The sequence below is a fragment of the Pleurodeles waltl genome, chromosome 6 (genome assembly GCF_031143425.1).
Source record: "Pleurodeles waltl isolate 20211129_DDA chromosome 6, aPleWal1.hap1.20221129, whole genome shotgun sequence".
Taxonomy (NCBI): domain Eukaryota; kingdom Metazoa; phylum Chordata; class Amphibia; order Caudata; family Salamandridae; genus Pleurodeles; species Pleurodeles waltl.
Genome location: NC_090445.1, coordinates 1,132,140,744 through 1,132,168,324, shown reverse-complemented (window position 1 = coordinate 1,132,168,324; position 27,581 = coordinate 1,132,140,744). Strand labels below are relative to the sequence as shown.

General features: G+C 43.4%; 1 protein-coding gene across 5 annotated transcripts in view; it reads left to right on the top strand.

The window, feature by feature from the left end:
- EPHB2 (EPH receptor B2) overlaps positions 1 to 27,581 on the top strand; it is a 693,756-nt gene that overhangs the window by 297,879 nt on the left and 368,296 nt on the right. For all 5 annotated transcript variants that reach the window (XM_069240325.1, XM_069240322.1, XM_069240326.1 and 2 more), the window contains exon 3: positions 10,448 to 11,132. In XM_069240325.1, coding sequence (XP_069096426.1) covers positions 10,448 to 11,132 — 685 coding nt within the window. The remainder of the gene's footprint in view (positions 1 to 10,447; positions 11,133 to 27,581) is intronic.

Below are 27,581 nucleotides of genomic sequence, written 5' to 3'. Positions count from 1 at the left end.
GTTTTGTGCAAAATACCAGGTGTTGCAATCTCAAAACGGTCACTGCCCTTGAGAAGGCCATTTTGTGATGAACAAGCAGTTGCAAATGGAGCAGGCCGAGGGCTCCTCAATCAGTAACGTGGTGTCATTAAATCACCAGGTTTCATCGGGTCCTGCCCACCAGCGGGTAACCACTCAAAACGGGGCCTGGCCCTAGTTTGGTGACTTCCACTTTGTTGAATGCCACAAGCCAAGGTTCATGGTAGTCTTGACTCCTTTATGGCAGCCTTCAAACTGAATCTACGAGTTGCTGGTGCGACCTGGCACACATTGATTTGTGTAGTTAGAAGGTTATTGACCTCTGCTTATTGTAGCGCATCCAACCTGTGACCATGAGTTTATATTGAGAAGCCACAACAGTCTGACCATCGAGAATTCCTGTTGACTGACTCAAGTCCTGAAGGCTGAAGGTTTTTTGGAAGCCGTGTTGGCCTGATACAAAATAATGATCGGTTACATTCAGTGACTGGAATGAGAGCGAGGCTGTCTGCCAGGGAAGAGCAGGGTGTCCTAAAAACAGCTTCATACCATGACTACTGAGCCAAACTAGACTCTCACCATGATATAGTGTTGGAGAATAGTTCTCGTCTTCCTGTAGGACTAGACCTGTTTTAGGTGACCCTGAGATATCTAGACTCAGCAAAAGTCAGAGGGGATTGTCTTGCGTTGAATGACCAGGCAGTCTGTCAGTCATGTAAAGAGCACAGAGCTGTGGAACGGACCTCGGATGTCATGTATGGCCTGAGGAGCTGCAGTGATTAGTGGGGATCAGCCGCTGCCTGGCACACCATGCGTTCTGCGTCCTTGTGCAGTACCTTAAACCTTAAGGTTGCCTGAAAAGCGCAATGTGAGTGGAAGCTGACTTCATCAACGACCCTTGCAGACCCCACCTCCGTTATTGGTGTCTCTTCAAAATTATACGAGCATTATAGATCTACTTCGCAAACTCCGCCAATACGTGGACGACTTTATTTTGCCTTTTCCTACATGGGAAGAAGGTGTGACGTTGTGGTAAAAGCTACCAACCAGGAAACGTGGGGGTGTAGGGTCACATCCCAGCCTCTGCACTTGACTAAATAATGCGTGATATTGGACAAATAACGTAAACTCCATGTGACTTATAAGTAAAAAAACGTGGAATGTAAATGTGTGAATTGTAATAAATTCCCACTCATTGTAGACAATCTTGTGCACCTCTCCACCCCCTCCCCCTAATAATGTTTGGCGCCCCATTGACCCTTGGACACGTACACGCAATAGAAATACGAATACTTGTCGGACCATAAGACCAATAATGAGAGTGGTTTATAGAAAAATAGACTGACGTCCGTACAGCTATCACGGTTTCGCAGCCCCGACACCCCCGCCCGCCTCTAGCCTGGCTTTGCAGTCATTATGGCATGTTTCCATGCCCATTTTCCGTCTCCAGGCACGGCTGGCAGTTGCAAGCCCTTTGCCGTTCATTAGGTTTTGTTTTCAGATTCTCTTTTTATTGCCGTAATTCATGTTCGTTATTAACTTGATGCACCGCCTCTCGCTTCTCTCTCCGTGTTTGTTTTGGCCAGGACACATTTAGTACCTCATAAACAGCGCGCACCTTTCATTTCTCGTTTCCCTCGCATTACCTCATCTCCCCCCGTTCTAGCTGCCTCCCGCAGCCATTCTCAGCCGTGGTCCCGTCCGCAGCGCTCATTATGTTATTTGCTTCACTTGAATGGCCTTGGCAGGTAACAAACACCATATGTTCCCTGCCCTTTGGAAAGCAGAACCTCCCAGTAGTACAGAATGGTATGCTCCGAAGCTGCTTTCCATCATAGATTCACATCTGTAAGGAATCCTAGCTGTTTCTATAGGCTATCTCCAGCCAGCACACTAACCTGGCCCTCCTTGTACAATGCTGCATCTGCTGCCCTGTGGCGGGGTGGACTTTCCTCTACCAAAATATTCTTGTGTGCTCGTTGGACAGGATCCATCACCGGTCGTATGGAGCTTCGATTGTCAACTGAAACGTATGAAAGGAGCTAGTATCAGCAATATATTTCAATAAGAGTGAAATCAATTCGACGCCCCAATAACAACAGAGAATAGTGTCAAAACAATGAAGGTTTATTATCAAAATGTAGTCAGGTTACAAACAACCATCTTATACTAAAAGCAGTGTATCCAGAAGCTGCACATTTCCATATAATTGTGCAGTCTGAATTTGTACATTATAAAGAAGACGATTCAAAATAAAACAAGGTACAAACAGAATCAGAAGTAGTAGGTTCCATAAAGGAACTTCCCTAATCTGAATACAGCTTTGAAAGCGGCAAGGAGAAATTCAGAGAGGAAGGTGTTGGTATCACAAAGCCAAATTAAGGTTCTGGGGGAACAAACTGGCATTTAAGCAAAAAGCTCAACATCCTGGGCAGGGGGAATCTGCAGAGTTGAGAAGGTCTTCTCTTATTGAAGTCAGGACAGGATCTGTTAAAGTGTTCTGAGAAACACACAATCAGTACACAATAGAAGGTTCTGGAAGCTCCATCCCACCAACTCTCTCTGGACAGTCCAATCAGAAGGGAAAGCTCTCTGGGAGCAGGTAGACTCCGTAGGTTTCCAGCGTTGAACAAAGAATGAACATCTTTGCGGCCTTGACGTTAGCAACTGTGGGGTCTTCCTGGTACAGGAGAATCTGTCCCATCCCTACATGCAACATGTCCATGGCCAAAATTGAGTTAGGAAAGCTAAATCTCTCAGTTATCAACTCTAAGCAATGACTATATTCTTACTAACAAGCTCTCCTTGATAAGGTACATACAGAGGGAAGAAAAATATTACAATTGCAATGTATCTATTAAAGAAAAAAACTCAAAATTACTGAGGCCTAGGCCAGAGTCATGTCATTCATGAGAAAAAAGATTACAACCTACGAATACAGTTAGCATTAGAGAATACATTATTACAATATGGTTATATAAGGGGCTCTTAATCTGTGTAAATGCAACCACCTAATGATAATTGATAAAAACGATGCACACAGATTAACATTGTCATTGAAAAACATGTAAATATGATGCATAATAAAATTGCAGTGCACCAATGTGTCTCTTGTCATACCTGCTGTGGCACATGTGATTGCCATAAAATTCAAACTGATTCTTTGGATCTTGGCATTACTGTTGTGCATGAGATGAGCCACCATACCAATTTCCAATCACAATGGTCCAACTGGTGTTAAAGAGGGACCGTAGAATTCATAATATTTAGGTGCAAAGGAACAATCATTGACAAAGCCACTAGACCTGGCTTGCCTATGAATCCTGACTAAAACATTAACAAAGCCTGCTACAGTGAGAGAAACAAGTAAAAAATATAGTTTTTTGCATGTTACGTATTTATGAAATAAACATTTAATACATGACTGTATGCTGTACTTTGAGATGTAAGAGTCTCACCTGCATTACAATACAAGCACTCAGTTGTGGTAGAATGGTAGGCCAGGTAACCAGTTCATGACGTGACAGTCAAATACTCCGGTAGGCGGACCAACATTACCCCAAACGTCTTTTTTAAAGAACTGGTTACAAAAGATCTAACAAACTGCTTTGCTGTCTAGTTACACCTGCCAGTTCCTTTACAGGTTTTAGTTTTTTGCAGACTCGAGCAAAATTACATGCACACATAGGTGATAATTACATCCTTGTCATGGATAGATGTGTTCTTGCAGCCATCCGGTTATTCTCATATCAACCTTACCTTAAATTACAGCAGCAGTCTCTGCAGTATGAAGCTGGCATCGGGTCCTGAGATGCTGTGTCTCTTTTCCTCGTGAATTTGGGTACTTTGTGGTTTATGTCTGGATTTAGACAATGTTAATGCAACTGACGACAACAGTATTTGCTCACCACAGGGAGGATTTGTGTGGGCTATGCTAGGTGGCCATCGGTGTGTTGACTGAATCATTTCTTTGGGTTTAGGTTATTTACTATTGTCATCTCGGTGATCCTGGGTCGCTGATGCCTTGAACCTTTAAATGTCCCCTTGCACTCCGTTCCCGATGAGCAAGGATGGAACCGTGATGCCTAAGAGTCTCGCTCGCTGCAAGGAAGCCCAGTTAAGCAGGAACCTTCTGGGGCAGGGAGCCAGAGCTGGCCTTATTTGAAGCCATGTTCCTCTGGAAGCAGCACAGAGAGGCCAACCTGGACTTGATTGCACAGGGAAGCAGCATGATCCCTATCTGATCCCATCTCCTAGGTTTGAATCCTGTTGGCCTTCCCAGCCTTGCATCCTCCGGAGATTGATAAAAATGAGCCCAGTGAGCTGGGTAACAATACGCATCTGTTAAACAGCACCAGGCTCCCCTCAGGGTGAATGTGTGTTTTATAAAAAACATATGTTATTTGTTACATGGGGGATGAATGAGGGAGACTAAACCATTCAGAAATCACCCACGGTGAAGGTACTGTGCATCTTTTTTAGCAAAACCTTTGGCAGAACCGATCGGTCTGGCTTCAGTGTGCTAATGCATGCAAACACACCATGTATGCATGCCTGTGTGTGGACAGTTAGCACAGTAAAGCCAGACTTTTTCGATTTGCCAATGCTTGCGCCTGCATTCGTCTGCCTGGAGCACAGCTGAAGGGTTGTTTTCTGAGTTAGTTGTACCGAGTTGCGAGTTTACATGAACAATCAGAGCTACACGTTCCGGTTGTTTCTGCAATTCTGCGGTACACAGTTCAGTTTTAAAATGTGGCCGTATCTCAGCGTTCAACGACAAAAGAACCACACATCTGCCCGTGCAGGAAACCTTTTATTTTGTTTTCACCCAACCTGACAGCCATTCAGGTGCACATGGACGTACAGAGCGAGTCACTGTAACCTGTTATCTGAATACACTTTCTGGGCAGCCAACCAACTTCCCCGTTGCTTTTGTTTGCAAGCCAAAACATCATATTAAATCACAGGGCGCTGGTAAAAGATATCTTTGTTGGGGGATGAGGCTTTTAGCCACTTCACCTCTGGCCTGATGATTCGAGGCGCGGTGATCTCCCCGTTGGGAAGCCTTACACTGATGGGTGTCCGCCTCGAGCATTCCCGCGGCTTTAAGTAATGCAAAGTGTGCCTGAGTTGCTCGGATGCCCCAAAGCTTAATCTTAGTCCATTACGTGATGTTGCCTGACTGGTAAAGATGGCGCGCGCGCTGGGAGGGTCAATTTTAATTATGTCATTTTTTTATCGGGGACTCCCATTAAGACTCCATTAATATTTAACAGTTAAGGGCTTTGTTTCAGGGCATCATTCTCTAAAAACGTTTTGTAAAAAGTTTTACAGGTGAGTCAGGGTTTTAAATGCTGAGGTGATGTAACTTGTCACGCCTACACTCTACCCCACTGAACATGCTGCCAGTTCAGTGAATGTTATGTTTGTAAGGTCGTGCAACGGGAAGAATATAACATGATTAAGGTGCACGTGAATGAGTTCACCCCTGCGTTGTAGCACATTTCTAGGTTTGGCTCTAGATAAGCAAAGCATTGGATATTTCACAAATCCTCCAGGGCCACGGCCAAGTCTTACTCAGCTTGTTTGGTGCAGACAGGTACTTATCTCTAGGGGACAGGGAGGTGACTTACTCATCTCTTTCAGAAGGTTCACTCCAGTCCATTTCAAGGATGTAGCTACATTGTTCAAACATTCTTTGCGTGCTCCCTTCACTCTTTGCAATTGTCCCAGACACTATGGACATCTACGGTGGTGTGATCACAGCATCAGAGGGAGGGTGACTTTGGAATGCCAGTACGTGCGTGATCTTGATTTGAAGAGGTCAGCTCGCAGGAGTCTAGTTGCTGCATGACATCTACTGCAGATGATGGAGGTCACTGCATCATGGAGGACCTCAGGCACTGTCGGGGTCCAAGGTCACTGACCGGGCTGCAGCACGGTGCTGCTGTACAATATCAAGTTGTGAGAAGATCACAAGCATACAGCTCCAACAGCACTTCTCTCACTGCACCAGTTCCATTCACAGACTCTGGGTTGTAGCTTCACTCAGAAGTTTGCATCCCTTTGTACGTGAAATCTTGTCTTCAGACTTGGAGTTAACACTAGCCTCCGATCTCAAGAGGTAATACCCAAGGCTTGAATGAGCCAGTGTGTTCACACGCTAAGACAGTTTCACTTTTCACTTCAGACTGTAGCAGGTCTCCCGGTGGCATGGTCCTTATCCTTCAGAGGGTTGTACTCATGAAGATTGCACCCTGTGGTTTCAGCCTTCCCCTTTTCAGGTGTGTGGAGCTATTTCCAGTGAAAAGCTGAGCACGAGATGCCCAGGAGGTCAGCTGTTATCTAGTCTTGGGGAATATTTACTTGAAAACAGTTGTCCAGTCAGATTCAAAATTAGCCCCAGACGTTGGTGGGGAACCAATGCAAGCAACGCGCATTTTCTTTTCAGATGTTCAACAACTGGAAGGTGCCACTCGTGGGTGATCACTCATATGTGTGCGTTTGCTGTCAGACATCTCTAATAGCAATCAAGTGCTAGGGTTTTAGGGTTTTCTCTCTCCAACAAGGCAGAATACAGGGTGTGAGAGTTCAGCCATTAGCCCATTTTCTTTGCATTAGGGGTGCACACTTGACCATAACTTTTGGCCACTTCATTTTTCAGGTGTCCTTGTTAGGCCACAGGCTGCACTGCTGAAATTGTCTCGATCTGGGCTCACTGAGCAACAAAGGACCCTTGCTGTTTTATTTATTGGATGTGCATTCAAGCCAAGATACCCGCATGGGCCTCCCAATCAATTCCTCTGGATGGGTGAATCAGGGGAAGAGTGTGAGGGTCGTGCATGGAGAAGATGGGACAGCAATACCAGCTACCGCTAACCACTGTGGTGTACAATAAGACCTTCGGGGTGAAAGATGTTCAGGAGGGAGCCCTTACATAAACATCTCACCTGTCAAGTACCCAAGCACTCTCAGGCACATGTTACATACCAGTAGGTGCCTGGGGCCAGTCTTGGCATATCCTATGAATGTACCAGGGAAAGCTAGAAAGCAGTCTCCAAACAGGGGTTAATCTAAAAGGTACTTGATATACACAACTTCTGTATTCAGCTTCCACCAAGCATAGAAAGGCCACAGCCTGGTCAGACATACTTGACCCTGGCAGAATGGTAACATGAAAAGCAGATTGTCACCTGAATGCTAGGCAGATCTGAACATACTTACACTTGTTTTGTGAGCCATAGTGAGGACTGAGCCTTGAATCAATGCGAAAGAGGATGTCTTTGAAGCTCTTAAACATGATTAAGTCTTGAGTCAGTGCTTGTGAAGAAGTAGTTACACTAACTTAGAGTTAAGTAGGCTGTTGATTAATGTTTGAGAAGAATAGGGTCTTGAGTTCTAGGTTAGGATTGGGCCCGGGCCTTTAATGAGGATTGGGTCTTGATTGGTAATGGAGTATTGGATACTAGTTTCCAGGTCAGGATTGACAGGTTTTTAGAAGGCCTTGATTAGTTTCGTTTGAGTTATCAAGAGTTGCGCCTTCATCCGAATGAGTGAATTAGATTTTGAGTTGGTTGTTGGTTTTGATTTGTTGAGGAACATTGGGCCTTTGGCTTCTGAGCTCCAACTTCGGGTTCCTATCAGGAATTTAACAATATTGTGTTTTTGTAGTATATTGGGCTTGACCTCACAAAAATAATGAATATTCTCGAGTTTGCATGGAAAGGATTCGCATAATTTTTAAGGTGCAAAACCGTTTTTTTTCATTTTGAGCAAGGACTTTTCAGATTTGAGATTGAAAATGTGGGGCTAGAAATTCAGCCAATGTTTGAAGCTGACAACATCATCTCCCGTTTACTGGTAAATGGTAACACATTAATTGATCCACTGTTTGCTGACATCCATTCGCCACTCGGTGTAGTTGCATAAGCTAATTTGTATGTGAAGATTTAAGCTATTCCTTCTACAAGCAACCTTTGTAATAGGCAAAGGGGCAGTCTTACGTGCAGAGCGTTACACTGGAACGGTACTTTCACATTTATGATGCAATTAATAATGTTTTTTCATTAGGTTCAACATTCAGTTCCTATTGTTGTGTACATTATTCTTAAAAACGTATGTTCACTGAAAAAAACATCGTTGAAGGTTAGGTATGGTTCAGCAAATTGAAACCAAGAAAATCCCAGAATATTGCCACATAAAGTGCATAACACACACCACATATCATGCTTCCCAACATGTTTTGCCATTGCAGGTCCGATCTTTTCGTGTGCCACTAGCGAAGTAGTGTATTGACCATAGCTTTCCATGTGAGTTATGGTGTGTGTTCAGTAGAATTACTGGCACATTTCTGGGGTATTCCAGGGTTGCATTTTTACCGTTCTGTAACTAACCTTAGATGTGCTTATTCACTGGATGTCTCTATCTTATGTTGCACTTCATTCGTGCCACATTCTAATTTTGTGCTGTATACGGCCTTCAGCCTTTGGTCATGCATAGCGGGGAATGGTGGTGTGTTTAACCCACCCCAGACGGTTGGTTGCAAATCCTGATGCACGGACAAGCCAATGCACCCAATCCAAGGGGGCGGCTGAGCCGCACTGCATGCCGCCTTTGGCCCTGAACCAATAGACTTGGCTGTTGTGCCTGACCTTTGACCCAGTGCCTAATTTGTAAATAAAAACGTGCGGGTGCTCAAAGCCCTCCTCTTAAAAACGTGGCTGCTGTAATTAGATGTGCGAACATGGAATACTAAAGCAGCGTAATCCTGAAGCCATCTCGGGCCTCTTCAATCCATTTACAGCTACTCCCTTCCCCTTCAGCTCACTCTTGCGGCTTTCTGCTTTCTCCCATTATGACGCTTTTTCGTTTTTCTCTTCCTCTATCTTTCCCATATGTGTCTTTTGCCTACAGTAAAATGCTTGTGGCAGAAGAATAAGCCCCGGCCTTCAAAAATAAGTACCGGTGCTCCACACCCGAAACAACAAGCACAAATTAAGCACTGCTTTGACCAGACCTAGGGCACATGCCTGCTCATCCTACCAGGATCTTTTCTCAGCCTTTGTTTTTTAAAATTTCATTTCCGATTTTGATGAAATTTTTTTTTTTTTTAAACACGTTGCCTTTTTTGCATATAGAAAACGGCTGTCTTTTAATAGCAGTTTTCATGAAAATCGCAAGTTCACTAAAACAATCTAATTTTTTCTGTCTTCTTTTCCAATTGCCTATGCCTGTAAGTCCCCACTAGCACTACCCTGAAATCAGTCACCTTTCAAAGTGCCCCCTTTATTATGGAAAAATTTTTCCTGATCGCAAAAAATACTCTTCTGTACAAAATAGTGACTTTTTTAATCCTCTTTATCTGCCAGTCACACCTGTCAAAAAGTATAACCGCGATTTGTAAAGGTCAAGATATGTAAACGTGTTAATCCTTTGGTGTGTGAATTATAGTTTCCGTGGCCGTAGGACTCATGTACCCATGTGTACCTTGAGTATGATTGGTGGTCCAAACCATAATTTGGGAATAACAGTGTGTTTTTTGGATTTAAGTCTTAACTATAATTGCACTCTAAATGTATTTTACAGCTATTAAAGCCTACTATGCTGTTTATTAACATTATGTTTAGATGTTGGAACGGGTCATGAATCATGATATGGCTCCCCTACTGTCTCACAAAAGTTGTATTAATTAGCTTATTACTTTGCGTATATGCATGTGTGGTTTATGCTGTTTTTTCATGTGCATTAGTATAGGCATAGGTATTCAGGGAGACTCTGAGCACCGTCTCATTATTGTGAATCAGTGATGGTTTAGACATGATCCAGGCCCAGAGACCACGAAAATGGTCAGTATGGCAAAACATGGAATTTATGCTTTGCACTGAGGCAATACATGTATGAATTGGTGAAGGTAGCAACACTTGGCCCAAATAATGTGTTTTATTAAGCCACTCTTTTTCCACTGTTGTAGCATAACTACAAACACACACACACATATATATAGAAATACATTAAACATATTGGTCATAATTTACACATTGACACATTGGACCTCTTTTACATCATCACATAGCCATTGGATCTCTTTCACAAGAACTCACATGCATGACATGATATCTCTCTCTCTCTCTCTAAATATATGTATATATATATATATATATATATATATATATATATATATATATATATATATATATATATTTATATATATATATATATATATATATATATATATATATTTATATATATATATATATATTTTTATATATATATATATATATATATATATATATATATATATATATATATATATATATATACATATATATATATATATGTATATATATATACATCATGGAAATTTATATATTCATATTACAGCTGATGGAGTGCCACCTCTTTAAAGTGACTTTCTGTTTTCCTTCTGCAGTGGGAAGAAGTAAGTGGATATGATGAAAACATGAACACCATCCGGACATACCAAGTATGCAATGTCTTTGCTTCTAGTCAAAACAACTGGCTTCGGACCAAGTACATCCGGAGGAGAGGGGCTCACCGTGTACATGTGGAGATGAAGTTTTCTGTGCGCGACTGTAGCAGCATACCCAACGTCCCTGGATCTTGCAAGGAGACTTTTAACCTGTATTACTATGAGTCCGACATTGACTCAGCCACCAAGACATTCCCAAACTGGATGGAGAACCCCTGGGTAAAGGTGGATACAATAGCAGCTGATGAAAGCTTTTCCCAGGTGGATCTTGGTGGTCGGGTGATGAAGATCAACACAGAAGTACGCAGCTTTGGTCCTGTTTCCAAAAATGGCTTCTACCTGGCATTCCAAGATTATGGCGGATGTATGTCTCTCATCGCTGTCAGGGTATTCTACCGCAAGTGCCCTCGAGTGATCCAGAATGGGGCTGTATTTCAAGAGACCCTATCTGGAGCAGAGAGTACGTCTTTAGTGGCTGCGAGGGGGAGTTGCATCCCAAATGCAGAGGAGGTGGATGTTCCTATTAAGCTGTACTGCAATGGTGATGGGGAATGGTTGGTACCTATCGGGCGCTGCATGTGTCGAGCAGGTCATGAAGCTGTGGAGAATGGCACTGTCTGTCGAGGTAAGGATTTCAAAGTTTGATTAAGCATGAGAACATCCAATGGAATTTATGGCCTACTGCTGGTATTTAGCGTTCCATTTATTTATTGTATTTAACCGCGTGGTCCCTTATGATGAACCTATTTGTTTCAGTTGCCATGATATTTAAGGTTGTTAAATGCATCTGGAGCCAAAGGACTTTTTTTGATCCTCCCATTGGAAAGCTGATAGGATCGGTGATTGTATCTATATATTTCACTGATTATCTGCGCAAATACGTTTTCCATCAGAGCTCTCATTAGGATATTTTACATTCATAATTTAAAGAGACACTGGAAAATTGTGAAGAAGTACCATTATTGCTAAGTCTCTAATTTAGCTGGGCAATTAGGTTTCTTTCATTTGATACCATAATTCTGTTGAACAGATGGAGATGGTGCGAGCATCTCATTTCTAAAAGATGCATATGGCAGTGAGTATCTTATTCTTGTGTGTACAGTGGTAGGGCCCAGCCAAGTTAGTTGCTCATGCCCTTGTCAGCAGTACATCTCTGTTAACTAAGCAGAGTTTCAAAAGCTTCATTTAATCTGAGGAAATTAACATTTCAAAGTGATGATTTGAGATCAAACCTCAGTCACGTGCAGTCCAAGGCTCTCTTTTCATACTCAAGGCTTGTAATCATTTCTTTGTAGGCTTCCCAGTAGGGCTTGCGTGTAAAACACTGCAATAAATAAAAGCAAACAGTTTTTTTAAACACCCTAAATTATTTTGTTGCTCCAAAGTACCTCTAACAAAATCATCTTACATTAGTTAACCTAGAACTCATGAATACTATTCTGAGTTACATAGATACCATCGGTGTATATCTCCCCTAACAGGCCTTCTCCTTATATGTAAATGTAAAGAAACTATTTAAAATTTGATAAGAACATTTCTATTAAATGTAATTACTGCAACTCATATTCATTTCTCAGTGTAACTGTTAATCCTGTCAGGCTTCATCTTTTGCATTTATAACAGTTTTCTACATCTGATTTAAATATCTCATTAGCAACAACAGTTAACCTCAACTTTCATGATCAGCTTATTTTGGTTCTTGCTAATTAGCTCTACTTAAATCCAATTGCAATAGTATGGTATATATACTCTCTGTAAAACTCGAGTCATTGTCAAGAAGGAATGTTTTTGTTATTTTCCCAAGAGTCACCAGATTATAAATGTGTGTGTTTCAGTTTAAAGTATCTCAGTAGTTCTGTTTTGCAAATTCTCCATTAGCATTTGGAAGTTTGCGTACCACATCACCATCGTACACCACCTTGCTAGAAATGTGAAAGTTCTGCTATTTAAATTGAGGGAGCACCTATAACTGATTGCGTGAGCAGACATTTTGATGTTCACAAAATGTTGATGTTCAGGTCAGTTTCCAGTCTTTTAGTTATTTGATCTGATACCCAAGATCACTGTTTATGTCCATGGCACATGACCAAAGTTTGAAAATAAAGATTTAAGGCAGCTTTTTTTTAAGAGAGGCAGGCAGTTTTATAATATGTCTACTGTCTCAGTCCAAATACGTTTTTCTGTCCCTATTCAAAAGATGGGATGTCACTTTAAAGAAGAAATCTCCTACTTGATTGCATATGTTGGACTGGATAAGGACTATTTTTGGGTGTTTTCTGTGCTCATGGAATCATGAGGTAAGAAACACCATATGTCTCCTTGCTGCCAGGATTGTACTAAGTATCTGAATATCCATCCCTGACTGTTACGCTAGTAATGTGTCTGCTTGCTCCTAGTGAGCCACTTACTGTAATGGTACCACTTTTCGCAATCGAAAAAAAAAATGCATAAATATCTCTGCCACAAATTTCTTGTCCGTAAGACTAGATTTCCTACACATTCATTAACAAAGCCTCCCAGGCCGTCAGAGAGAGGTCCTACCTAATCTCCTTCCAGAACGTATTGAAGGCTTTTTAGTCGCTGCTCCTAAAGTCCCTGTCTGCAATGTAATTAGCCAAAATCACTTCATATCCTTCATACCACGATTTTCCAGGGGTAAGATCTGTGAGTTTGAAGCTTCGGTGCAATGCTGAGAAAAGATTTGAATATAGAATTAAATGAGACAAGACCAAGACCCCCTCACTCATCCCTGCCACCCCACTAATAGTTTTGGAACATTGACTCAGCCTCCTACAATTTGGCACTCCAGTCTCTCATTCAGAATCTAAATAAATCAACCAAGGGACTGGCTCCTCGTCCCTATGAAAAACACTTAACCTTATGCTGCATAGACTCCGCCTGCCCGATTCAGTGGATCAGTCATGCATTAACTACTCTGCTTTGTCCTTCACCTGTGTAGCATACAGATTTTTATGGGGAGCCTATAGATTGTACTGTACACCCTACAGGTCTTTTGAGTGCACATCTTATTTCAACCTTGTGTGCAGAGTGAACCTCCCTCTCAAAGTCAACTGCATCATAACATTGATATACAAACAGTAGAAAGGTGTGGAACATAGTGGATACAAAGCCTTGACAGAATACATCACATCAAATGTACACTGGCTAATGTGCATGCGAGCACTCAGTTTTTATTTGGATTCTCTAGAGTTGAGATGTAGCAATGGCTAATTAAAATGTATATATCCATAATATCCGATTTTACTGACAGAGGGCTGTGTTTTTAACAGTTTCCTAGTGAATGTAAGTTTCTCCTGCACAATATAGTGGGTATTTTTCTCCAATCTTTGTTTCTTGCCTTATCTGTGACATGTAGGGCGACTGGGCCCTAAAACCTTTCTCCAGATGACTTCTACAACTTTTGGCAGTTGGCTTTAGAGAGTCTCAATTAACCCCCTCATTTCCATCACTCCGCAGACATAGAGGCAAATAGGATTTAGTATTTGGTCTGGGCTTTCCTGGCAAGAAGAAAATCAAGGTGCCCTGTGATTTAAGCAAGGCAATAGGAAATGTGAATACTGCCCTCCCGATGGAGATGCTTTTGGTGATACAGGGCTGGGTTCGGGCTTGTAGGGATGTGACACATGAAAGAATAAAGACAAACGGTATGTTTTTTTAGGATTAGTACACGATTCCACATTTAGAAAACCCTTGTTTGCATGGAACTCCAGTCGAGAGCTAGACAAAAAACGTAAAAAAGTAAAACATTTGAAAGCAAAGGCTGGCAAGTACCCAGGCTCTTGTTAAATTAAGCACCTTGATAGATGGTGTTCTACTAAGTTGCTGTAAAACAAAATAGCAATCAACTCTGGTATTTTTAAATGTCTCTTAAATATTGATGCGCTAATACTTGTAGAATTCAATTTGTATCTTTCTGGTGTGTAACCATTCTTGAGGTGGCAGGCGCTAGACAACATTAGTAGATATTTGATTTCTTTCCTGAGAGGGTCTGTGGCTTCTCTTTCCAACTTGTTAATGGAAAAGAGTTGTTAGAACATGTCAGGAGTGATTTAAAATGTGCAGCCATTAGTAGTGCATGGCAAGGTCGCAAGTTATAGTTAGATCTGTTAACCGTAACTGGTGACTTTCTAATAACGTTAATGTTGACATTGACAAGTACACCTAACTATAACGTTACATTAAACTTTGGGTTTTCAGTGGATTTTTAGAGTTATTTTAAAGTAAAGTAATATTTTATTACCATAGGTAAAGCCAACCCCCTGCTGAGCATGGCCTTCGACCTTATATTTTTTAAAGGGGAGAGGGGCTGTGTGCCCCTCTTCCCCAAGCCTAATTAAGTCTATTAGGTCCTGGGTCCACAAGACCTTATGTTTTTTAAAGGTAAGGGGGACCAAGTGGCTCCCTCCCTGAGTCTTCTTAGGCCCTGGGGATCATCCCCAGGGGCCTTTCTTTATATATGGCCCCCCCTCCCTGAGCCCTATTGGGCCCGGGGGACACCATCCCCAGGGCCTTTCTTTTTTTAAAGGTGTAGGCGCCCCCACTCTCAGAGCCTTATTTGGCCCTTGGGACATCATCCCCCAGTGCCTTTTTAAATGAATGTCCTCCTCTCTGAGTGGATTTTTTGTAATTGAAGGAGAGGGCAACCGCGTGGCCTCCTCCCAAAGCCCTATTAGGCAGAGTGGGCCATATCGCCCAGGGCTACTACTAAAATTAAATTGGAAGGGGCTGCATGGCCCCCTCCCTGAGGCTTGTTAGGCCCTAGGGACCCCATCCCCCAGGGCCATTAGTAAATATAAATGGGAGGTGGGCTGTGCGTCTACCCCCGCCTGCCATTATAAGGCCAGTATTTCTAAAAGGTGGGTGTCCTGGTACCATTCAGGACACCCATCGTACATTTGTTGGGGCTGGAGGGTGAGCCCCAAGGCACAGTGGCCCCAGTCAGCTAACTGCACGTGTCAGGAGCTGGCATTGCTCCTGCTCGGAGGCCACCCCCTCTGAATGGGAGCAGTATTTTGATTGGTTTCCCTCCCCAGATCACTGTGGGCAGGTACACAGATCAGAAATCTGCTTCCAGTTGGCGGGAGCGTTTTCAAAGCTTCTGCCAGCTGAGAGCGGACTTGGTGTTTGCTTCCGATTGGTGGGAGTTTTGAATATGTTCAGCCAAGCGAGAACCAGCACAGGTTTCTCTCCCACTGCCGGAAACGCTGTGGCTCGGGGGTGGAGGACCTTCTCTTAAAGTAATTGACCCTGGGGTGGAATCTGGGACTAATTTGTAAAGTTTTGGCCCTGCGGGCCGGATCCTCGGGCCTTTAGAAGCTCAAGTAGGGGGGCCACGTCACCCTTTTCCCCATATAAACTAATTTCAACCCTGCATGTGTGGTGGGCCAAGCAGCCCACCACATCTATATGAATACAGGCCGGGGGTAGGCTCCCCGGGAGAACATAAGCTTAACAAATGTATCCATTAAAAAAAAAAAAATCTACCTGGCGGGTGTCCCATGAGATCGCTTCAAATTTTTCTGATTTTGTTTTTGTATTTTCCCCCAGGGGGTTTCTCTGGGGTCCTCACATTGGGCCTCCTGGGTTAGCGTATCTGTACCCTGCCCCTCATATTATTATTTTTGTTTAACTTCAGGACATTTTACTAAGTCCCTGAGTCCTTTAATGGCAGCCAGCAACATTTTTCTCATGTTGCTGGAAACCAATCAGAGTGCTCGCTCCCACAGGATTCTGACTCCCATGGGAGCGAGATGACCTAAGGGAAATAAAGCTCCCTGGGCTTATTAGAACGCCCCATTTTTAAACTGGTTCCCCTGCAAGAGTCTCTCAGGACTCTTAAGTAGCCAACCGTACAGATTTACAATTATATTTTAACCTAAATTTCGCTTCAAATTTTTCTGATTTTGTTTTTGTATTTTCCCCCAGGGGGTTTCTCTGGGGTCCTCACATTGGGCCTCCTGGGTTAGCGTATCTGTACCCTGCCCCTCATATTATTATTTTTGTTTAACTTCAGGACATTTTACTAAGTCCCTGAGTCCTTTAATGGCAGCCAGCAAAATTTTTCTCATGTTGCTGGAAACCAATCAGAGTGCTCGCTCCCACAGGATTCTGACTCCCATGGGAGCGAGATGACCTAAGGGAAATAAAGCTCCCTGGGCTTATTAGAACGCCCCATTTTTAAACTGGTTCCCCTGCAAGAGTCTCTCAGGACTCTTAAGTAGCCAACCGTACAGATTTACAATTATATTTTAACCTAAATTTCACAAAAACTACTGAACGGATTTACACCAAATCACAAAAAGCACAATTTGGTGTAATTCCATTCAGCAGTATTTGCCATAGCCCATCTTTAAGAAGTCTTTAGAAAATGCATGGTACTTTGCGTTTTGGGAGCCCCCTTTTTTTCTCCCCTGCTTGACAGATCACCCTGAAACGTTCCATAAAGAAACTAGGCAAAAAAGAGGACTTTTTTGGAATGTTTTGTGAAGATTCATGAAATGGTGCCAACAAAAGGCATTTCCTAAGGAAACACTGACTTAACAGTCGCCACTGGGTAAAGTGTATATGTGTGTATATATATATGTGTGTGTGTGTGTGTGTGTACTCCTAACTTATATACTTGTGTGCATGTGTGTGTACTCTTAACTTATATACTGACTACATGTTGGGCTCCCTTGCAGAAAGTGATGACGAGATGAGAGCCCACTGAGTCGGCCTTATCTCTCACTATTTCATTGGCCTTGGTTTGAATTGGGCCCGCTGAAGTGTTGGGAGCCCCATGCACCTCAGGGACTGAAAGGGCCTGTGTTACGCCCGGTGCTTTAAATGGGCCGGTACTCTCCGATACTGAGTACCGGCACTTTTTTATTTCGAGAGGGAGAGTACCGGCATATCTCAGGAAAAACGTAATACTTTTAATTGGAGAGTACCGGCACTTCTCAGAAACAAACAGGTACTCTGGTACAGAGTACCTGCACTTCTATTTTTCCATTTAAAGCACTGGTTACGCCCCTTGATAAGCTCCATATATAGTTCTGATGTTGTCTCTAGATTTCAGTGATGCTCTTTCCTCCCACTTAAAATGATGTGATTGTGTTTCATCGCCTTAAATATTTATCAGGAAAGATTGTATAAATGTAAATATCATCATTTGCCAGTGCTTGTCGATACGATGCTGCTTACTTTAATGATAAAAAACTTTTTAAAACTTAAACTACAATAGATGTTCAAACATTGGTAGTTTTTACATTTTTTATGAGAGATTATTTCCATACTTGTGAACATCCCAAGGTTGTCTTCATCACTGTTCATTACTGAAAGTAGATTTTGTCTTACATTTCCAGAGCACTCTTCTCCAATTATGAAAATGCAAATTATAAATCTCTGTCCGTAAAGGCTAATTTCAAAGAGAATTACATTTCGAAGCAGCATTAGAATAATTCGCTCCAAAACATGTATTCAGGACGTCTGGTGCTTGCTGTAATTCGAGAGTGTACACATCTTGTTTTTTTGCCTCTAGTATATCATGGCCTATGTGATTTTTGCATATTGATACCTAGAAAAAGGTACTTTTATAAGCAGTCATGTTTTACTGGTTGCAACTAAGCATTGTGGGCTGTGTGATCTGATGACAGTGCATTATTTGTGATTGTGTCAATAAACTTAAGAACTGATTTAAGAGCCCCTGGCGCCACATAAACGTATTTTTTTTTACGCTAATGTAGCCCAACAAGGCGAAATTCACTGCGCCAGATTTACAAAGAGGAGCACTTCATGCATTGCACTACTATTGTAGCCCTTTGCACTACATTATGCCTGTGCTGGGGGAGGGGAAAGGAGGTGGTGAATCTAAGAGAAATCTAAGCGATTTCTTTGCGTCATTTTTTTGGCACTCCTAATGCCTGCTCAGAGCTGGCAGTAAAAGGAGGCACACCATTGTTTTCAATAGGCCTCAATGGGCTTGGCAGGACTAGCATCAAATTTTTTACGCTAGTCCAGTAAAGCTCAGAACTACCGTAATAAATGTTGCCGCTAGTTTCCCTGACTACCACCATGGGGCGCTGTATCTTAGATACGGTGCATACAAGGTGGCATTAGGGGGGCACTAAGGGGCGCAAGAAAAGTAGTGCTGAACTAGGTGCAGCACCACTTTTTAAAAATCAGACCCTTAGAGAGTATATAACATCAATTGACACTTTTACAGTCTGGTGTTCTTTCTAACGGCCAGATAGGTTGTAAATGATCACTGGACCATGAATTTGGTACACTTCACTTATTTGTGGCAAACAAAAGCAATATGTGTCAGCCCTTTCTGGCATTGTAATGTGATACTTAACAGGGCGGCCTAGTTTAACACTAGCTTTGTTTCACTGATACTTTATTCCTATTACCCATCATTTGTGGTGGTGCTGCTAATGCATCACTGTGCTCTTTCCCTAAACTGAACTTCATAAGATACAGAAGGATAAATGGACAAAATGGAGCTAAGAATGGGCACAAAATGCCTTTTGAAATGGACATTGGCTCTCAAATATTAGCATGGAAGTGACCGGGTTTATGCTGTGATCCGTTTTAAAAACATACCTTCTGATGTTGCCTTGAGAGAACATGGAGACTTCCACCACATTTTTAAGTTGAGCTTGCAAGTGCTTTGTCCTGTTATAAGTATTGTGGGCTTTTAACCACGCCTACCTCACACCCATGGCTTTAACTTGTTCATTGGCTTGCCTCTCAAAAATCACTTGATGTCATTGGTAATTGCTTTATGTTTGTCCCTCCCTGAGGCTGTTTTTGTCACGCCCTGCAGACTGCCCCTCTTAAATAGATTATTGCATGATTGCCAATATACTTCAGTGTGGGAAAACTATTTATTTTGCTTCTCCCCTTTGTGCTGCATTGCAGCCATAGTGCTTAGAGCGTGAACAGGCACAACACCGTGAACTCGATCAGCGGTATTGAAGCGCTGGTCATATTGTTCACAGTTACCTAATCAGAGTAATTTCATTTGGCTCTCCCCTTAAAACACTTGAAATTGGTGAATGCTTTACTAAAACATAAATCCTCAAAGCGAAAGTGGCTCTCCCGGCACAGCAGGAGAACCGATATTACAATATTCACTGCACTCTGAAACTCGTCCCATAATGCTTTGCAAACATTCTTTTTCAAAATAGCTTTACTTATAACTCAGCCTGTGGGGGTCCTAGGACACTGGGACCACCACCAAAATGTTCACAACAATGTGCTCGTTCTATCTACATCATCTTTTTGTTCTCACACTTGGTTAGTGGGGACCCCAAAATATTAACCCCTCCCACCATGCAGTATCTGCTTAACGTTTCTCACGGGCAGAACTTTTGTTTTAAAGCTGAGAGTAGGTTGTGTTTTAAGGACTTTCTTTGTAATATTATTGCTATAGGTCTTTTATTCCTTAATATGTTTAATGTACTATGTCCCGTAAGGGTTAAATATGTGGTTACACTGTATTACTTTCTGCCATTTTTTGTGTGGTTGCGCTCTCTAGGGGCTAACTATGCAGTTACATGACCATGTTTCTTACAAATGCTATTTTCATTGTGGGGTCCTCTAGGGGCTGTTCTACGCATTACAGTCATATCAACATATTAAAATATTTGTGGCACGGAACTTTGTCCCACAGGTGGTGTTAATGTCTAGATTCCCTCAACATACCCTAAAATTGTCCACTTTTCATGCTAATACATTGATGGAGTGATCTTTAATATCTTTTGCAGAGCCCAAATGTTTCATGGACAGCTTTATTCTAAACCACGAGGCATGGATAGTCAATACATCCTGCCTTGCCTTTGATAGTACCAACAAAATAAAGAGTTTCTGTTAGCCTCAGCAAAGTTGGCTTTCTTAAATTCCATATGACTTCTCTGGGGTGGATAAATGCCCCTTTCCTTAACTTCTAAGAGTAAAGAATAGACACACCATTCTCTAGTGATTTTATGAAAATAACTGTTATTTAAGACATGAGAAGGACGGTTGGACTGAACAGTAAGTGACGTAGCCCTAAACCAAATAATTGAAGGATTGAAGAGGCAACCAACAAAGTGGGCGGGTAGGCAAAATAGTAACATATAAGGGAAACATTGATTTAGTATCTAACAAATACAGGATCCACTACAGCACTGATTATTTGACGGCGGTCATGCCTGATTTTGAGATGCTGTGTGACTAGAATCTTTTCTGGTGAAATAGAAACTGATGTAGCCTATTGGATGTCTGTTGGGTTGTAGCACTGTTTGTTGAAGGGAGTTCCAATTCCGGGTGCGGAATGTGGAATGTGGGGAAAATGTGGAACGCTGTGGGGTCGGTTGGACTGTTACTGCCAGACATAAAGGAGTAGGAAATAAATAAGAGAACTCCTACCCGGTGTCGTCTCCTTTTCAGTGGCGACGAGGATGGGATATGAACCCACGTGTGTCAGCTTACGAATGAGAGTGTTAGAGTTGGCACACGAACGGCATCTTGGGAGTCATGCTATGAAGCGTAGGGGGGAGGGGATTTATTGTGGCCCGAGGTGGGTAGAGCAATTGAGTGTTATGTGCGCGGCTGTTGCATGTGTGTGTTGAGTGACAAATCTCAGGTAATGTAGACCCAATTGAGGTTGAAAATGTACCTTGGTCCAATTTGGCATTTGACATCTCAGGTCCATTTGGAATAATTGAAGTTGCACCAAAGTATGCTTTGGTGATGATGGACTACATGACCAAATGTCCAGAAGTGAAGTTTGTGGATCATGTGAATACCGATATAGTCAAAAAATTCTTCAAAGAATTGTTTTTGAGAGAAGGTTTTCCTGAAGAGATTGTCACTGATAATGGGACACAACTTGTTTCTAAGGAGATGGCAAGTTTTCTAGCTAGATTGGGAATAAAGCACACTCTAACATCCCTGTATCATCCTCCTAGCAACTGATTGGTGGAGAGATTTAACTGTGTTATAAAGGAGAATTTGCAGTTGGCATTGGTCAAGGGGCTACCATGGAAGGAAACTGTTGAAGACTTGCTGTGGGGGTTCAGGACAACACCCCATATCAGTACAGGGATATCCTCATTCACATTGTTAAGAGGTAGAATAGCTGGCTCAAAGTTGAATAAGGAGTGGATGGCTAGGAAGAATGTTGATGTGGACTAGTTGGAAAAAGTGGCGGATGTGAGATCTGTTGTACAGGAAAGATATAGAATGAGGAGCACACAATCTAAGCTTCTTGTTGGTTAAGAAGGAGATTGATTGAGAATTAAGAAACTGGGATGTGTGCGGAAGGGTTTATCTAGGTGTTCTGCTCCTGCCAAGGTGAGGAAAGTCCTGGATCATGTGGTAGTGTTGGAGAATGGAAGCAGATGGAATAAATCTTTCCTTTCTGTTGTGCCAGAATCTAAGAGGGATTATGTCATTGGGAGATTGGGCATGGAAGCGAGTGAGAATTGCATGGAGGAGAGTATGAATAAGGGAGTGTCAGGGAGGATGAGGTCATATCCTATGAAATTCAAAGATTACATTGTACATCAGATCATATAGTCAATCACATACCTAGGTATATGTATGCTAGTTATCACATGTGCAGTTATGTATATGTTAGTCTTAGCTAATTTGTTGTTGTTTATTTGTTATTGTGAAGGAAGTGGGGTATGTTGGGTTGGAGCACTGTATGTTGAAGGGAGTTCCAATTCTGGGTGCGGAATGTGTTACGCGGGGGGAATGTGGAACGCTGTGGGGTCGGTTGGGCAGTTACTAATGGGACGTAAAGGGAGTAGGAAATAAATGAGTGAACTCCTACCCGGTGTCGTCTCCTTTTCAATGTCATAAGACCTTTGAGCAGGCCCTCATCTGGGTTCCCCAGGTAGTGAAACGACTTAATGACTGAAGGCAAAGGATGCTAGTAAATGGAGTTTGATCTTGGGGACACACAGTGAGCTGTCAAGGGCAACAGAACCACAGACTGGCTTTGTTAACATCTTTATTATGGATGTTTCAGAATTCAGCAGCAATGTGAAAGGCAATGCAGCGATGTAAGGGAATATTGGAGTGCTTTGGGAGCGGACAACGTCACAAGGGAGTGGAATTTGCCCCAGTGCTGTATGAGGCATTGGAAAAGCATAGCTTGCAGCATGGACTAGAGTTCTAGAGGTTGTAGTGTCAGAACGATGTTGAGATTGGAGACAGGCCACTGTTCAGTTTACATACACAGTGGCCGAAGTTCTGCATCAGAAATCACAAAAACAGAGATGAAAAGTCTTAAATTGACACAGTACAGAAGGGAGGAAGGCAGTAAGGAATTTTTTATTTAGATCTAATGTTACAAAATAGCTGAAATGTGGGATTCTAAAATACAGGTTCTTTACATCCTCGTAATTGGTCATGGCTGGCATATCATCATTTCCATTTCTGTCCATGGAGCAGGGACCAAACACTGGTTATTTCAATGTAATCAGTGCCCGTCCGCTGCTCACAACGTGATTGAGGTACTATTTTCTTCTTTTAACTTCTGGTGTCTTGCAAACAGAAGCCATGTGGCTGGTAAAAATTTGCCCAGTAGGACAACTAAAATAGCAAAGATGTATTTTCTATAGCTAACTTTTCTTTTTTTGCCACGTCTTCTTTTCTCACTTTGCACTCATGTTTTGTTTTTGCCTGTGGGCACTGTTCTCAAATTATGACGATTATCTTGCTCTAAATATTGCAAATCAACATTGTTTCTTTCTTATGTGTAATTTTCGAAATTATGCTTTAACACATAGTAGTGCAGTACGCCTCAATCCACTCCACTCCGGTCCACCACACTCCAATCCTCCCAACTCACCATACTGCAATATGTCCCAATCCAGTCCAAAACAATCAGCCCCACTCCAATCCAAAACTATCTCCCCCAATCCAATGCAAAACAATCTGCCCGCTCCAATCCAAAGCCATCTGCCCCACTCCAATCGTAAACAATCTGCCCAACTCCAATCCAAAACAATCTGCCCTACTCCAATCCATCTTAATCTGCCCCATTCCAGTCTGCCACACTTCGGTCCAAAACAATCTGTCCCAAACCAATCTTCCCCACTCCAGTCCATAAAAATCTGCCTCTCTTCAGTCTGCCCCACTTCAGATCACCCAGCTCCAATCTAGTCCACCTCGCGGCAATCCAATCCACCCCACTCCATCCCAGTTCACCCCACTGCATCCCACTTCGCCCCATTCCAATCCACAACAAACCACTGCACACCATTTCAGTCCACCCTAATCCAGACCAATCCAATCCAACCCAATACAGTCCAATCCACCCCGCTCAAATACACCACAATCCAATGCAATCCAGTCCAACCTGCCCCACTACCATCCAACCCATTCTGCTCCAGTCCAACCCACTGTACCCCACTCCAATCCAACCCATCCTACTCCAAACCACCACATTCCAATCCAACCCACCCCACTCTAATCCAATCCAACCCATTTCAGTCCAACCCACTCCAATCAAACCCACCCCAGTCTAACCCAATCCACCCAACTCTAATCTACCCTCCTCACCCCAGTCCATCCCACTTCAATCCAAACCACCTTAATCCACCCCAGCCCAATACAGTTCACCCTAATCCACCCCAATCCAACCCACCCCACCCCACCCATTCCAATCCAATCCACACCACTCCACACCAATCCAATCCACCACACTCCACACCAGTATAATCCACTCCACTCTAATCCAATTCATCCCACTCCAGTTCAGTCCACCCCACTCCAGTCCAATCAACCGTCAATCTGATCCATCTCACCCCAATCCAGTCAACTCCACAATTCAATCCACCTCACTCCATTCCTACCCCCACTCCAACAAAATTCTCCCCACTCAATCCAACTCACCCCACACCAATCTCACTCCAATCCACCCTACCATATCCCAATCCAGTCCAACCCCCGCCCCAGTCCAACCTACCCCATCCAGTCGACCCCACCCTATTTCAATCCATCCCACATCAATCTACCCCATCAACTCCTCCCACTCAAATCCACCACACCCCCACTGCACTCCAGTCCACCCCACTCTAATCCAATTCTACCCACTCTACTTCTGTCCACCTACTCTACTCAACCCTCCTCACTCTACCCCAATCCACACCACCCTAGTTCAGTCCACCCCACTCCAGGCAACTCCACTCAAATCCATCCCACTTCAAATCACCTTACCCCACCACACTCCAGTCCAGTACAGTCCACTTTAATCCGTCCACTCCTGCCCAATCCACCCTACTCCAAACCACCTTAATACAAGCCACCCAACCTACACAACAATCACATCCACCCCACACCAACCAGACCCACCCCAATCCAGTTCACCCCAGTAAATCCAACCAAGCCAACTCCAACCCCCCACTCCAGTCCAATCCAACCCACTCCAGTCCACCACTCCCTACTCAAATCCAGTACACTCCAGTCCAATCCACCCCACTCCCAAAAAATCTATTCCACTCTAATTCATCCACCCAACCCCGCTCCAATTCACCCCACTCCAGTCCAGTCTACCTCAATCCAGCCAGTCCCACCCCAATCCACCAAATCCAGTCAATACCAGTCCAGTCCATAGCACTCAATCCAGTCCAGCACATTGCATTCCACCCCACTCCAGGCCAGTCCACCCAACTCCACTACAGTCCAGCCAACTCCCCTCCAGTCCAATTCACCCCACTCTAATCGTCCCCACCTCTGTACAATTAATCCCACCCCACTCCAATCCAACCCACTCCAATCCAGCACACCCGCCCCACCCCAAATCCACTCCACTCCAATCCACCCACTCCACTCTAGTCCAGTATACCTCACTGTAGTCCAGTCGACCACACTTTTCCACAATCCAACCCACCCCACCCCAGTCCATCCAGCCTGCTCCAATCTACCCCACTCCACCCCAGTCCAGTCTAGTCCAGTCCACCCCATTTCAGTCAACTCTGATCCAATGAATTCAGTTCACCCCACTCCAGTCCACTCCATTCCTCCTCGTTCCCTTCCAGTCTAACCCATCCCACTCTAATTCACCCTTCCCAAAACCACCCCAGTCCAATCCACCCACCCACCCAATTCAGTCCACCCCATCCTAGTCCTATCACTTCAGTCCAAGCCACCCATCCCAATCCAATAACCCCTCCAAACTACGCCACTCCAATCCACTTCACTCATTTTCAATCCACCCCACTCTGTCCAATCCTCCCCACTTTACTCTAATCAATCCACCCCACTCTACTGCATTCCACACCACTACCTCAATCCAATCCACTCCACCCTATTACACCCCACGCCAAAGCACTCTATGACACTCCACTCCACAACACTCTCTGCCGCTGAACCATTGAACTCTACTCACCTCATCTCAACTCTACAACACTCTGTTCCCCCACTTAACTCTATGACACTCTACTTCTACCTCACTCTAGAACACTCTACTCCCCCACTCCACCCTACAACACTCTACGCCACTTACTTTTATCCATGCTGAACAGCAGCCGTACTGATGTACAACATGTACAACATGGCAAAAAAGCATAGCCAAAGTCAACAGCCCACTATATAGGTGCAACCTATTGGCTTTGCTAATGCTTGTTTTAATTAGCTTCTTTCACCAAGAGTAGATGGTCAGGTCCGGATTTAGCGCTAGTGGCTCCTCATGCAACAATGTTTGTAGGAGTCCCCCTAAAAGTCCCTTTCTTCACAGATTCCCTCTTTACCTAACTTCACCAGTGCCCTTATCTCATGATAGCCCCTCTCTAACATGCATTTAATTTCTTTTATAGCTCTACTTATACCACTGTAGGGTGTCAGAGCACATTATATCACACACACATTATACAGAGCCAATGAATCATATGTGTTCATATGTGTTTAAATCAGTCTATCTGAAATATTACATAAAACAATGAGGATTGCAAGGTTTAGGAGTTGCATGTGACCAATCCTAGTAGGCAGTATATTTTAGGAATGTTTAGTCTGGAGAAGCACAAACTCAGCATTTAAAATGTACCACAGTGGTTGGCTTTAGCCTATACATCTTGTTCCTATCTTGTCACGTTTGCTGTGCATTCAAAAACTGAGGTCAAATGTCACACCACTCTGGGCCACTCCACTCTACTCTGCACCACTCCACACCACTGCATTCTACCCTGCACCACTTCATTTTACACTACTCCATGCCATTGCACTCTGCACCACTCCACTTTATACCACTGCACTCTATGCTACTTCATGCTACACCTCCTTACTCTACCCTGTACCACTCTATGTCAGTGTTTTTTTCGCCACTCTACACTGCAGTCTAGGCCTCACCAATCTACTCTGCACAACTCCACTCTACGCCACTGTACTCTATACCACTCTGCAACACTGCATTCTGTGCCACTGCACTCTACTCCAGTACACTCAATGCCAATGCAATTTACTCTTTAACACTCAACTCCATGCCCCTGCTCTCTATGCCAACCCACTGTACGCCATTCTAATCTATTCTGCACCACTGCCCTCTATGCCACAGCACTCTGCTCCACTTTACTCTAGGCAATTACACTCTGTGCCATTCTTCGCAACTGCACTCTACCCTGCACCATTCCACTCTACGTCACTTCACTCTGAAACATTTTATGTCATTGGACTCTATGCTTCTGTACTCTTATCACTGCACTCTACGCCAGTGCACTCTGTCACTGCACTCTACACCACTGCACTCTACTCTGCATCTCTGTACTCTACGCCACTGTTCTCTGCACCCTTCTGATCCACTCTGCATCACTGCACTCTGACACTGTACTCTGCACACACCCTCTCTACACCACTTCACTCTATGCCACTGCACTGTATGGCACTATACTCTACTCAGCATCACTCAGTGCTACTCTACTCTGTGCCACCGCATTGTTTGCCACTCAACTCTACTTTTCACTCTACGCCGCTGCACTCTATGCCATCCGACTCTCATTATTCAGTTCTACTCCACTCTGCACCTCTCCATGTCCCTGTACTCTACGCTGCTGCACTCTACTCTGGGAACCCTACTCTGCGC